Source organism: Oryzias latipes, chromosome 9 (assembly GCF_053564925.1).
Source record: "Oryzias latipes strain Hd-rR chromosome 9, Olatipes_Hd-rR_3.1".
Lineage (NCBI taxonomy): Eukaryota > Metazoa > Chordata > Actinopteri > Beloniformes > Adrianichthyidae > Oryzias > Oryzias latipes.
In genome coordinates, this window is record NC_136245.1 from 18,572,946 (window position 1) to 18,587,359 (window position 14,414).

The following is a 14,414-nucleotide window of genomic DNA, read 5'->3' on the forward strand; positions in this document are numbered from 1 at the left end:
ACTCAGGCTTCCTCCTGTCATGAAAAGCACACACGTCACATGGGGTTTTGCAGCTTTGCGTCTACAAAGATCTTCGTTTACTCCGAACTCAGGTCCTTTGTTAGTGTTTATGTCATTGCCTGGCAGGGGTCAGCCCCCGTTTGCCTGTGTGATGGTCTGAATGTGATTCACTGGGCGGAAACTTTTTTACTGCCGGCGTCTCTCCCCTTCTGTCTTCACCCCCTCCTTGTGAAGGCCCAGTACAAAAGGGGGTAGTGCCATAAATGGAGCCAGCTCACTATGGAAGGTGCTGAAGTGTTGCACGTTGCAGAATGGAGACTGATGAGAAGGCTTTGCATCCTCAGTATGTAGGGCAGATGAGGGAACTGCTCTGCAACAGGCTGTTCTGTCACCCTTTTCACTGACCTGTGTGCCACAGGATCGTCGTCAGGAGAAAAGTGACAAATCTGGTCTTTATTTTTCGCAGAAAGCAAGAAAGATTTGTGATCTGTTTGCAGCTGAGTTTTATTAGATACTCACAATCATATGTGAAAGACATTGAGATTAATCTAATTTGTGCTTTACCTTTTTATTTGACATGGAAAAGCAAAGGGAGCCCTTAACGCATTTTATTTCTGGTTTGGTTCTCACTTTTTGCATAGGAACACAAAATAGCCTACTCTATGGTACAAAGTCCAGGTGCTGACTTAACACTTGAGACGGCGCTCACTTCATATGCAGATGTACCAAAGCTGAAGTAGTTTTCAAACATCCCATTACAATGTTAAAAAAAGCACATGATCTTAAGTTTATGCACATTTATCATGTTTGGTTTGAACTGTAGTTTTCAAAAAAATCTAAGAGATCAGATTTATGGTTCAGGAGTATGTGCAAAAATACGTTGATGGTGATTTTAAAATAAAAGATAATCTGCACCATCTTTTTTAGGTTTTAATGAAATGAGATTGTATTTCTGCTTGATTGTGGTATATTTTCTTACTGTGGAGAGAATTGTGCTGCCATAAATGAACCACATAGTTAGGATTTACAGGAGAAGGTCAATAAACCAGAAACAGGGTTCAAATATAGAGAAAAGAAAGAAACAAAACTGTAATACCTGATTTATTTAATTAAAGTGCAGGAAATTTATTTAATACTGTGCACTGATGGAACTCTGGTTACCATTGCCACATTGTGTGCTTACTGCAGTAGCAATCCATGATGTTGTGGGGAGCTAGAAAATGGTGGAAAACAGTTTCAGACTTGTATAGTTCTGGCATGAAAATGATTCCATTTGATTTTAGGTTTTCATAAATTATTTTACACCTCATGCTCGGTAGACAGAAAAGTGTAGATGTTGTCTTTGGAGCAGATAGAGACGGAGTTGTGGTGTTTTTCCAGCTGTGGCCAACAATCCAGAGGCCTACTTTTGCAGCATGACCAGCCACATCTTGTTCTTAGTGAGAGGATTCTTGAATGGTGGCTGCAGTGAAACGTTGGCCATGACCTCGCTGTCAGCTCTCATAATCATACATACATACATACACAGAGGGGGGCATGAATTCATACACACACATTTACATTCCTTTCTATTTAGAGGCAGCAGGGTTCACTATACACATGTTTAGCATCTTTATTTAACAAAAAAGTCTGATTTAAACCCTGTCAAAGAATAAGTGTTAGATTCAAATTAATATGTATTGTGTGTAAGAATATAATGGTTACGATTCTGTTAAAGGATGCAGCATTTGGATTCAAAACTATGTTTAATTGAACATAAAATAATTTTTTTACAAATCCAAAAGAATACAAAGTATCAAAAGTGAACAAAAGTCTGCTGCCTAAAGTTGCACAGAGCAGTGAATTGTGAAACCTAATTTCTTATCTTTTGAAAACACGATTGCTTTCGGAATTCTTTTTAAACGCAATTAGCATTTCATCCGGACCCAGCCAGTTACATGCAATGAAGCAATACCCTTTCAAATCCATGCCTTTGGTCTGTCAGGCAATGCAGAGAGCAGTCTTGTTTAATCCCCTGCAAGTGTTTTTCTGTCTGCGTCCATCACTGTGTGTCATACAGACTAATCAGTAAGCCTGTGCTCAAACTTGAAAACACTTTAAATTGCATTGGTTCCTGCTCAGTGAAAATGTCTTTCTTTTTTCTTTATTCTTTCCTTTTCATTTTAGCAAGGAATGCAAGATGCTATGGCCTCAGGCTAAGAGCAGCCGACCACGGCCGTACGAACAATGCCTTAATGAAAACTCTCCTTCATTCTGTTTCTTTTTTCTCAGCAAAATGCACACTTGATTGGCATCCTTTTGCCCCTAGAGGGGAAATCTCTGGTTTGAAAAGTTTTATCGGACAATAGCCTGAGGGCTGACCTTATGCATTTTTGTTCTTTGGGGAGCATTTCATTCATCAACTCATTTTGCCATCTAAGTTTGAGCAAAAAAATCTGGATACCAGCGTCCTTATTTAAAAGGAAAAAAAATCTTCATTAAGGACCAATGCTGACTTTTCTGTTTTGTTTTTACCTTTAAAATGAATATTATGGAGTTATCCAAAATAAGTTCAGTGAGTAATGAGGGTTTCTCAGATTTAATGATGTATGCTTTAGCTCTACCTGCTTGTTAACCCTTTTAATTTCTTTACCTCTGCTTTTCCTGTATGGCAAGTGTGTTCAATGGTCTAAAAATACTAGAGACTGAACTTAATGTGAATTGCAATTATGGGCTATGCAAAGCTGAGAATGGTTGCTGGGTGGTTTCTCAGCCTAAAACACACACACACACACACACACACCCACACACACACACACACCCACACACACACATACTGGGCTTGTGGCATCACATAATGTGGAAAGCACGGTAGTCCAATGATGAAAAGTGGCTTCAAAATGGGCTAAAACTGGAGCCTTTAATATCTGATTGGGCTGGTAAAGATATCAACGGTGATCCTGGTTTGTTTATTTTCCACATTTATTTATCTAATTTTATTTTTATGGATTCATTATTATTAGAGAAAAGACATGCAGTATCTTTAAGATAAACCCAAACTTACTCATTTTACTATAACCTTGACCTCAATAAACAAATTTCATCTTTCAAAATTACTACACAGTTGTTACCTTTATGTGTTGCTTTCAGTGTTTCTTTTTCTCTGTTACTATTTTTCCTGTTTCGGCAGTTAACTTTTAGTGTGATTTTTTTATTTTATTTTGCGGAGGGGTAGGAGACAGAGCACTTTTATAAGGAAAACTCTTATACTAGTTGATTTTTAATGACAGAGTAGTTTCCTTTTATGGCAAGAGTGACTCCTCATCGTCAATTGGAGCTTTAAGATTGATGAATGAGATCCCACGCCAGGCCCACCAGTGTCGGGCATGTAGGAGATCCCAGTGTGTGTAAATGTCTGTACACTTGATAAACAGCCACACATAACCACATACCCTTCACCATGGGCGTCGCAGGTCCAGCGAGGCCTGAGGGCAGGGATGCCGCATGGGAAAGCCCTTGATTAAAACCCAGCAGACTGTAATCCTGCAAACCCAGGACCAAAAAGGAAGTGAGAGTATTACTTTCCACTTTTAAAGCTTGTAAAGCAGTCTATTCTAAGAGAAATAACCAGAAAGACACATTCCTTGATTGTGGTTCTGAAGGTGTGTCTTGAATCTTTAAAAGTTTCCAAAAAGGTTTAATAGAAACTGGTTCTGAGAGACAGAAAGTAGGAACATTGTGTTATGGAACTTGTCTGTTCTGTAACTTGTCACTGTCAAACAGTACAGCTGTAGGAGCACCATTACCTGCCATGTCAGACACTTAGTGCAGTCAGTAAAGGACCCAGTGAATCCTGCAGTGTCACACCTACTACAATCTTATGACTCTGAACCTTCAGGACCACAGTGAATAATTGATGCCAAAGATTACGATACAGGCCACTGTCAGGAGAAACCCTGAAGGTATCAGCGGCAAGCCCTGACCCAAGAGCAGCCCTGCAACCAGACACCTCTTCAGGACTTCTGATAGGGATATCTAATGCATCAGTGCGCCCCTGTGTGTGGTATGTCTGCAAGGGATCTGATGTAACAGTTTTAGTCAACCAGGCTCCTTACACCAGCTAGCTGTTTTAGGATGGGGTGACAGGTGAAAGGGGTCAAGCAGCCTTGGACCTGGACCGGTGTGATCACTGTGATTGGTCTTGATACTCTTCATGTTTGCATTTGCCAGAAAGTCTTTGGGGAAACATCGCAGCAAAACAGAAAATACCAAATGGACACAATGTGTATTTCTGTTGGTTTGTGATAAAGACTTTATTCTGAAAGGATACTCCCAAACAGCAAACTATTATGCTTGTTTTTAAAAGGACTTTAATTTTGATCTGTTGCTTTTTCGACCTTTGACTGGGACAAAGCCCATTTGCACATAACAACTACAACTCTAGAACTGCTGATTGTTCAAAAACAGAGTGAAGTCATCTAAAACTATAAGGCATTTAATTGAAGTTTAAAGGCAGTTTAATTGAAATTTTCTTTTTAAATACGTGATTTTAAAGGGTAAAAATGAGGTTCTGAGGGACCATTTCGATTTAATTACATGTAAATGTGTATGGTTCACAGTGTTCGAAGTTGTTTATTTTTGTTCATATTTTGGTAGTAGGGTCTAATTTGGTTGTAAAAACACTATTTTGGTTGTAAAAACATCTTAGATGGTTCTGGATTTTCAATATTTCACTAAGATAACAATAGATCATCTTTGTTCTATTGTAAAAGCATTCCCAGTGGTTTCTAAATAATAGTTGTTCCATTTTTGGCTCACATTTTAAAAATTGTGTAGTTTCCTTGTATAGTTTCTGGAGAGCGCCGTAGATCATTAGAAATGCACCTCTGAGTTGTGGCCGGGACATTGGAGCAGAGTAATCCCACTCCCGCTTCCCGACATCCTTCTGTTTACATTCTCTGGCGCCAAATTAAAACCCCTAATAACCCCAACCTAACATTACTGGTGCAGCAAAAATAGTCAACAATATTGGTACTATCCAGCCATACAGTTTTGAGCAAGATGTTAGCTCAGACGAGGAAAACAAAAACGTACATGGATCTATTTGTCTACAAATAGATGAATCAGAATGAAGTAGATTGTAGCCTCTACATCACTGCTACAGGATTTTTCCCAATGGCATTTTTTATCTGCTCCTGATTCCCAATTATTTGAATAAATACTCGAAAATGCAATTTCTGATTTAATTTTTCTTTATATATGTTCCAAATGCCACAAGAACATGTTAAAAACACAAAAAAAACACTTTCATTAGAGTGTGTCTTTAAAGTGAAAGTGAAGTATATTTAAATAAAATCTCCTTTAAAGAAAAACAATATTTTGTTTCAAATGTACCAGCACTGCTGAAATGATTGCTTGTAATTTGATTGATTAAGGGTAGTTGGGGCTGCATTGTAGTATAATAGTTAGCACATTCACCTCACAGCAAGAAGGCCCTGTTTCAAATCCCAACAGGGTCCGTTCTGTGTGGCGTTTGCTTTTCTGGTGTACATGGGTTTGATTCTTCCGGATATTTCTAGATTCCTCCCATGGTCCAAAAATATGCTCATCCTACTCTATAATTCTCTAAAATTCAGTGTGAATGTGTGCGTGTCTCGTTGTTTGGTTCTGTGTGACCCTGCAATGGACAGTCAATCTTTCTAGGGCGCACCCCACCAACACGCCCTAGTCGTACCTGGGCAGGCTCCCACATCCCCGTGACCAAAATTGGAATGCAGCAGGTTTAGAAAATAAATAGATGGATAAAAATAGATTAGAGTAGACAATGACTTTTAAAAGTATTTTTTGCTGACGTTGTAGTTCATACAGTAATGTGATGTGATTTTGTCCAGAATACTAATACATCTTACATTATATTTCTGACACTTGTTTTCATGACAGGCCTCATAGACTCCTCATCTCAGACATCATCTTCTGGTTTCTGTGTTAATGCTTTGATGAACATTTTGTTTACTTTTATTGAGTTTTAAGAATGGGCACCTATAATTTGTTGCTGCTTGGACAGTTTGGGCAAGTTCTTCCAATTAATGCAAGTGTGTTGATGTGAGTTCACACATCTCTGACTATGGGGTGGTTCACCTCCCTGCATAAATTCCTGCTCCTTGTTTTATCAATGTCAGACATCTGCGCCAGACACCACACGCCACCTTTAGTGGTGACAGACAGGTTCTTGGGGTCCCTGTCATCCCTGGGGTCAGGGTTGGCAAAATCCATGATGCCCAAACAAAAAGTGTCCCGACACTCATGAAAAAAACTTGCGCCAACCACCCAGCATCTGCTAACAACCTAAATGAACATCCTAGTCATTGGAGCAACCCCCCTCTTTTTTTAGGAATAGCGTTGCTGAAAGTTTAAAAACCGGAATGCTTGCTACCATCGATCAACTTGACAAGTTTGACAAGCTTTAAAGTGTGTTTTGAATTAAAAAAAATGTAAAAAAGGATAAAAGTGATGTTTGACAACCCCTTGCAGTTCAACTTTGTAACCAGTTAGGTCTTGCTGCGATCAAATTGATGTCAATTTTACTGACTTAAAACCAAAGAGACTTTGTGTTCAGCTTTACCCAGCGCAACTTATTTGGGGAGGTTGTTGTGAACCTCGAAGGACTTGAAATGAAAAACCGACATCTATTCCTTTATGGTGTTTTGAGAAACAAATTTGGAGTTCCTTCACCTCATCTCCAGAGCAAGCACGATTCTTTTTACCCCAGGCCCCTCTTTGTCCAGCAACACATTTACCAAGTGCTGCTCTAAATCCTTTTTTGATGGATTTTCCACCAGTTTACCAAATACTAGCAACACACGTGTGTAACACACAGATCCTTAACATCAAGTTTCTACCACAGTCTCTCACTCAGATACAAGGAGCTCTTTTTACTGAAATGTCCATAAAATCTGCATGCAGGCTCTTTTTGTACAAAAATTTGAGTATTTTGTCCAGGAAGCAAACTGAATGATTTAAACACCCAATGATACAAAAAAATATGCCAAAGTTAATATTTTGATGACAACATTTGAAAAGAAATTGATATTTTACATGCCCAACTTTCCCAAAATAATTAACTCTGTGTCTGAAAACATAGCATGACTTCATCCATCCACTTGGGTTGCTGGCATTCATTTACAACTGTAATTAAGAACAAATACACTGAATGATCTCTGTGTTCTTGTTTTGGCCAGGCTGTGTGGGGCAGATTATGAATGGATTGGCAAAAGGAATCAGGGAAGGGAAAGGCAGGACAGGATCGTTCCAATTTAGCTTTAAGCTGGCTCCACCTCGCTTGTCATGCTGTGTTGTTTTGTTGTATTAACCATGACAACTGTCTGAGTGGCTTCATGCAGATTTAGGATTATTCTTGCTGAGAGTTAAGAGGGAAGCACAAGAAGAAAGGGGGCAAGGAATGCAAACGAGATAGATTTAGGGAGGAGAAAAGTAGACACCAGACAGACTCAAAAGTGATTTTTATTCCTGTTCATTATTTTTTACATATAACATCTTAAAAACAGGCAGCTTTAAGAGTCCCAAAGACATGAAGACATGTTGGATTTGCGGAATAACACTGCAAATCAGTCAAACCACAGAGACCAGAAGGTTTGCAAGCCAGCTTGGCTCGTACATTACCAGTCAGCAAATATCACAATCATCTGGCAGTTTAATGCAGCTGCTAAATCATAAAGGATTTTATCTCTATCAACCTTGTGTTTTTACATGCTAATGTTTGGATCTTTTAGTGCAAATAGTAGTAATAAATGCAATAAATAAATTAGAAGTACCAACGCCATTGAACATAGATAGTGTTTGTAGTTTGTGTTTGTAATTTTCAACATAGTAAGTATGAAATAAGTACTCCATTTGTAACTGGGGTTGTTAGAATTGTTTCAGTTGTTTTGCAGTTACCTTAGTTTAGAAGTTAAACTGTCTTTTTTTTACTCTAAGTTGATGACATTAATTGGTTTCCTTTACATTTTTTCTTCTGTAGGAATGCTCTCTGTCTTCCTGCTAGCTGGGTTAATACTGGCTCTGTCCATCCCTGGTACTAAGTCTGAGTCAGCCACGCTGCGCTTCCTCGGCCAGACGGACTTTGTTGTCAACGAGAGCAGCACAGCTGTCGTTCGCCTGGTTGTGGAGAGAGTGGGAGATCCGGTCAATGTGACAGCTTTGGTTCTGGTAAGTGGAGGTTGTCAGTGGGACACTTCATGAATCACCTGAATTTCAGTTTGTGCCAATTGAGGGTTATGGCTAGGGTCAGGGATTCCTCACCTCTGTTTAAGAGAAAGTCTTCTGATGTATTTCTGAGATGCTAGTGTTCTCAGTGAAGAACATAATTCGACTTTACCTAAAGTACTAATTACTAATCTGTCATGTGGTCAAAAAGATTGGGCTGCAGTCACGAACCAGAAAATGTTTCGCAGCATTTGATTTGTTGGATATTGTTTCTTCTGCTTGTCTGCTTGACCACTGAAGTATTTTCAAATTTAAATCAATAACATTTTCTTTTTCCCCTCATGTGTTTTACTGTATATAACCTTGAGGACAATAGATATTTAGCATATTTTTAAGCAAATTTTAGCAAATAATAAATCTGTTTACTAGCATTTAAAGCAATGTTTTCAAAGAAAACATTTAGCACAGTTGTCTGCAGTAAATTGTGGCATAAAATTGATAAAAATGCGACAAATATTAGAAAAATTGGCTAAACATGAAATAAATAGCTATTTTTGTTTGCTGTAGTGGAGTAAAGTCGATTTTTTTTTAAATACAAAGAAATGCATTTTTGCTGATGTTGTAGTTGATAGTGTAGGCCAGTAATTTGGTTTTGCCCAGAATAAAACATGTCCTAAGTTATGTTTTTTTTTTTTTATTATCTGACACTTGTTTTCACGACAGGCATTAGAATTTTTATCTCAGACAGCATATCCCGTTTTACATGTTTTTGCTCTGATGAATATATTCAGGTCAATTCACGCAGAATATATTTGCTGCTTGGACAGATCGGGCAAGTTCTTCTATTTATGCAACTGTGCTAATGCGAGTTCACACATCTCTGACTATGGGTGGTTCACCTCCCTGCATGAATTCCTGCTCCTTGTTTTATCAATGTCAGACATCTGCGCCAGACACCACACGCCACCTTTAGTGGTGACAGACAGGTTCTTGGGGTCCCTGTCATCCCTGGGGTCAGGGTTGGCAAAATCCATGATGCCCAAACAAAAAGTGTCCTGACACTCACGCTTTTTTTTCACGCCTCCATTTTTTGTACTGTAGGAAACATTTTAATAGAAAATGCACACAAAAACATTATTTTACCAAAGGCTTTGGTTTTTCTGTTTATTGTTTATTTTTTTATTTTTTTCAGCTAGAAGGAGTTGATACCGGGGACTTTGAAGCCATTAATGCTGCGGCCTTCCTGCTGTCTACCGAGTCCAGGAAAACAATCTTTATTGCTGTGAGGGATGATGACCTGCCTGAAGCCGATGAGACATTTACCTTTAACCTTAGACTACAGGTAAGTACTTGTTTGCAAGTTTATTTATTAGAGGGTGCATGTATACCTTTGTTTTTTTTTCATCTTTAAAAATCACACAGGTATTTAATGTGTTTACACCTGCTACCATTACATTTTTTCTCCCAGGAGCTAAATATTTCTCCATATTCCTCTGCCTGTATTAAAGCACAGCCCCATACTAAGCAATGTGAACCGGAGGTGTCATGCATTCAACCCTGGGCGGCTCTAAGCTGCAGACTCTTTGATGTATAAGCTCTGTGGGACTCTTGCAGAGTGTGTGTGGACAGAGCCATAGCATGTGCATCTATGATACCCCCCTCACCATGAGAAAAGAATAAAAAGAGAAGAGCCTCACCAGCTATACAGCCATTCTCTTGTTCTTCTTTATTGTTCCCATTAACTTCATGCATCAGGTTTATTCTTTTTTAATTTGTTTACTGTTTAAGCTGTTTTGATGTAGCAGATTTCTACTTTTTAAATTCATTCGTTTCTATATTTCTTCACCTTTACCCTCATTACCCTTAAAGACCCACTCCAATCATCTTTTGATCTATTTTTAAAGCGTTCTCAGTGGTCTTGTCATTTTGATTATGCTGGTTTTTTTTTTTTTGTTTTTTGTTTTTTAACCAAAATCAAAAAAACCTGTGTCATTTTCTTGGACATAGTTTCTACAGAGCAGCAGTTGTTCATTAGAAATTCACCTCTGAGTTGCGGACTGTTGGCGCGAAATAAGTCCGCCCCCATTTCTCGTCATCCATCTGTTTACACTCTCTCTACCTAGCTTACAGCCCCTCACACCCACAAACTAACATTAGCGATGCAACAAAAATAATGAGCCATACTGGAGCTATCCAGCCATGCAGTTTTGAGCCAGATGCCAAATGGTATAAGGAAAGCAAAGACAAACATGGAAGTTTTTGGGGACACATCATTTAGTACTTTCTTGTTTTAGTGTTTGTACTGTAGTACTGGCTGCTGCCTTTTTATTAAGTCATTCTATTTGAAAATAGTGATGTTTAAATGCAAAATCTTTCCGAAAAAAAAACTGCTTTATTGAGCAGTTTTCCAGGATCAGTTAGAACATTTGGAATATTTTAAGAAACTATTGATTACTTTTGGAAAACCTAAAGCAGTGTAGAAAGACTTGGTCACTGTTTTTTTTTTTACAGTGATAGTTAAAGTGATAAAAACAGGTGAACCCCTCATCTATTTTAATGAATGTAGCCCACTTGCATTTTTAGACTTTGCAATCACTACAGCCACAAGTCATCTAATGACTTGTCCTTTAATAGATTCTTTGTTTCTTCTGTCAAATTTCCCAAAACAAATGACAAATGTTTTTTATTTCAGTTTTTTTGCCTTTCTCTTGATAAAATGTGCATTGAACAAATGCTTTAAGTTTGAAAAATGGTTCAGATGGTCCGTCCTGTAAAGCCCTGTCAGAGTATTTACCAGTGTTGGATGCCTTACACCTAGAGACATTCTCCATGGTTTCATGCAGCTTTTAGCTGTCAGGCTTGATTGATGAGCTGGAGGTCTTTTCTTGCTGTCAGCCCATCTCACCCTTCATTAAACAACCTGAAATAAAGGGCTTTGTGAAACACTGTTAACTATATGCCTTTCAGAAAGCAGTCTGGCATTCAGAACAGCTTTTCAATTTTTTAAATATTTGACTGCATTTACAATCCTGTTGTAAATGCCCTTATTCGGCCTGCTGCTAAAGTGACATACAAGATGAGGCTCACTTTGCCTCTTTGTTTACACTACAGCAAAGACAAAGCTTAAGCCAAATGTTATCCTATCGGCTTACCGCAGAGCTGTCTGGAGGATGAATGTGAGCTAGAATGGGGTGTCATAGATTTAGTTTTGGTGACAAACAACGCCTTGATGTGGGAACATTAATCATTTATGCCAAGTAAATCTGTTTCTGTAGAAAATATTGTTCCAATTTTGTTTGGTGGACAAAAAAATAGTTATTGATGTTGCGCACACTAAAGGTGGAAAAATAAAGCTGACTTTTGACGCTGTGTTTCTCTGTTAAGCTAGTGACGGGTGCTTACAGCAGGACATCCACTGGAGGATGTGTTTGTGAGAAATAATTTTGTTCCTTTAATGGTTTCACTTCACAAGAGCGTATGGATTCTGCGTGAATTGACCTGCAACTGGGTTCAGCGTAAGAAAGGCTCTTTCACTGTAGACAAAAAGCTCTTTTTCAATAGAGACGGATCAGAACCCTTTTTTTGTTTTTGTCAAAATTATGTTTAGGAACACTTAGGGATTTTGGGGTATAGAACTTCCTTTTCCAAAACTCAACTTATTCGTTATAATTTTTCAGGGAACTTGTGCGAAAACTGGTTATTTTTTATGTGAAATTGTTTTATGTTGCAAAACGAGCATAAATGTTTGGTTGAAACACAAAACATTGATGAAGCCTATTTTTTCTTTTACATAGTTGTCATCAAACAGACCTGATGCAGTTGTTCCAAATACAATCTCTTTTTTTCCCCTAAATTTGGGAAAAAAGTTCTTAAAATTAGTATTTTGAATTTCTGTGACTGTAAGGAAGCTGAAACTTTGTCAGGTTTTAGTGCCAAACGGTAGAGCACAGCAAACTTACTGAGGAGGCATCATGCAGAGATGTAACCTGTCAAACCAACCAGCCTGAAACTACTGCTTCCTGTCTTTGTGCCCTCTCATCAGGGTTGCACACCAGGAATGTACAACTAAAGGAAAGATAGCATACTCTTTGGCTTTTTACATGAGTACACACTGCACAAACTGAATCTTAAGAAAGTAAAAAGACCCTTGTTAAAAAAAATTTGTCTTAATTTCTGTCTTGCAAAAAAAATAATAGCAAAATAATCTTGGTTTAAAGGGCCTATATTGTGCTTTTCTTAAGCCTTTCAGTGTAAACTATATCCATATATATGATAATATATCACCTTTGGCACATTCAAGAACGATTTTTTAGATGAAATGTTAGTTTTTTTCATAGCTAATTTTCCTACCCAGAAGGTTAGACGACTTGATCTCTGAAGCACCGCCTTTCGCTCCTTGTGGGCTGCCGCCATTTCAGGACGTCAACCTAGAGCCGGCAGCGTGTCTGCACATCTCCCACGAAAACAAACAACATCCAAGCTTTTGCAAAGATGGATGTTCATATTGCGCATGTGAAATAAAAGCATTTTAGCCGATAGCCGTTCCGCTGAGAAAGTAGGTGTGTGTGTTAGCCTGGGGGCGGAGCCAGAAGCGCAGACTCTTCATGGAAGGGGCTGTTCTCCACGTATGTATGTCACACTATGAGAACTCGCTCATTTTCGTAGATTGGGAGGGGCTGGTGCTCAGAGCGCAGGTTTTTAGAGAAATACCCCATACTCAGAAATGCGTGAATGGATCAAAATACCATTTCGGGGTTGTTTTTGTGAGGAATGAACATTATAATATTTGGCATGATATAGGCCCTTGAAATGAAACATGTCTTTTTTTTAAAATAAGAAATCCTGGTAAGACCATTTTTCTTATCCCATTATAAGCTTTTTTTCCTATTTAAAGAAAATCTGCCTCAGGTGTAAGTTTTAAGAGTTACTGATAGAACTACACCAAGAAACATTGCTTTGTGGATATGTGATACTACTGTTTATGATTTAAAACACCTTTTCTTTCTAGAGTTCATCTAATGGTGTGGAACTGGGTACACCAAACAAAGCAACAATCACCATCCTGTCCAATGACAATGCCTTTGGAATAATTGCTTTCAATTCAGTAAGACAAAAAAACTATTTAAAGTTGATTTTGTTTTAGTTCTTAATTTTCTTTTTTATTAGATAAAAGCCTGAAAATACTGCAAGAAAACCATAAGTTGATGATTCTTGTTAGTTTAATGAAAGCAGTTTGTCAGAATATTGAAATGCTGAAACAAACTTGACTGGCGCTCATTCAGTTTGTTTTCTTCTCAGACGGAGGAGATTGCTGTCGATGAATTCAGAGGAAAAAACCACAATGTGTCTTTCACCCTGATCAGAGAAAAGGGAACCTATGGGACTGTAACTGTCAACTTTGAGGTGAGAAATAAAACTCCATTGATTTCTCATATCTGTTAGTAGAATAAGTTCATTCTTTGTCAGTTTTTTTTTCTTCGTATTTGTATTATTTGGGAAAACACCTTGATTGATTTTATAATCCTAGATTGCTGATGGACCCAATCCTGCTATTGAGGATGTCAATCCAGACAGAGGCAGCATCACCTTACCTGTAGGACAGGCTGTAGCGCGATTCAATATTCTCATCCAAGATGATCAGGTACTCAGGTTTTATGAAAATCCCTTTTGCTAATAGTGTCATATACTTTTGGTTTTCAATAGAATTAGCAGCAGAAGTTTAGAAGAAGACTTTGGGAAATCTTAGAAGACCCCATCTAAACATCAATGTTTAAACTGCACATTGATTTGTTCAGCACTTGTTTTTCCTCGTGTGAATCTACTTCAAATATCCTAAACAAGTGCAAAAAGAAAACTTCAAACTATTTTGTTTTACATATTATTTTATTATCATATTTTAAATTCAGTATAAAATCATAATTGAAACTGTTTTATAACAGTACATGGTTTCTGTTCCGTAGATCCCAGAGGATGATGAAGTGTTTTCAGTAAGGTTGACGGGTGTAACTGGAGGAGCCCTACTTAAACCCAATGCCAGCAGTGTCCAGCTGAGAATTCGTCGAAATGACAGCCCGCTTCGGTTCCTCCACTCTGTAATGGCTGTGCCAGAGTCTGCGGCTGTCATTGCACTCAATGTGACCCGTGGTCGACTGGCTGTGGATGGGCCTCTCATCGGTTCAGTGGAAACTGAGGTAGCCCTCTCTGTCCATTGC

The 14,414-nt window shown here is 38.3% G+C and overlaps 1 protein-coding gene across 2 annotated transcripts in view; it reads left to right on the top strand.

Moving 5' to 3' along the window:
* adgrv1 (adhesion G protein-coupled receptor V1) overlaps positions 1-14,414 on the top strand; it is a 95,465-nt gene that overhangs the window by 1,414 nt on the left and 79,637 nt on the right. For both annotated transcript variants that reach the window (XM_011479300.4, XM_078952851.1), the window contains exons 2-7: positions 8,018-8,205; positions 9,395-9,544; positions 13,211-13,306; positions 13,501-13,605; positions 13,730-13,843; positions 14,163-14,393. In XM_011479300.4, the coding sequence (XP_011477602.1) occupies positions 8,020-8,205; positions 9,395-9,544; positions 13,211-13,306; positions 13,501-13,605; positions 13,730-13,843; positions 14,163-14,393 (882 nt within the window). In that variant the 5' untranslated portion in view covers positions 8,018-8,019. The remainder of the gene's footprint in view (positions 1-8,017; positions 8,206-9,394; positions 9,545-13,210; positions 13,307-13,500; positions 13,606-13,729; positions 13,844-14,162; positions 14,394-14,414) is intronic.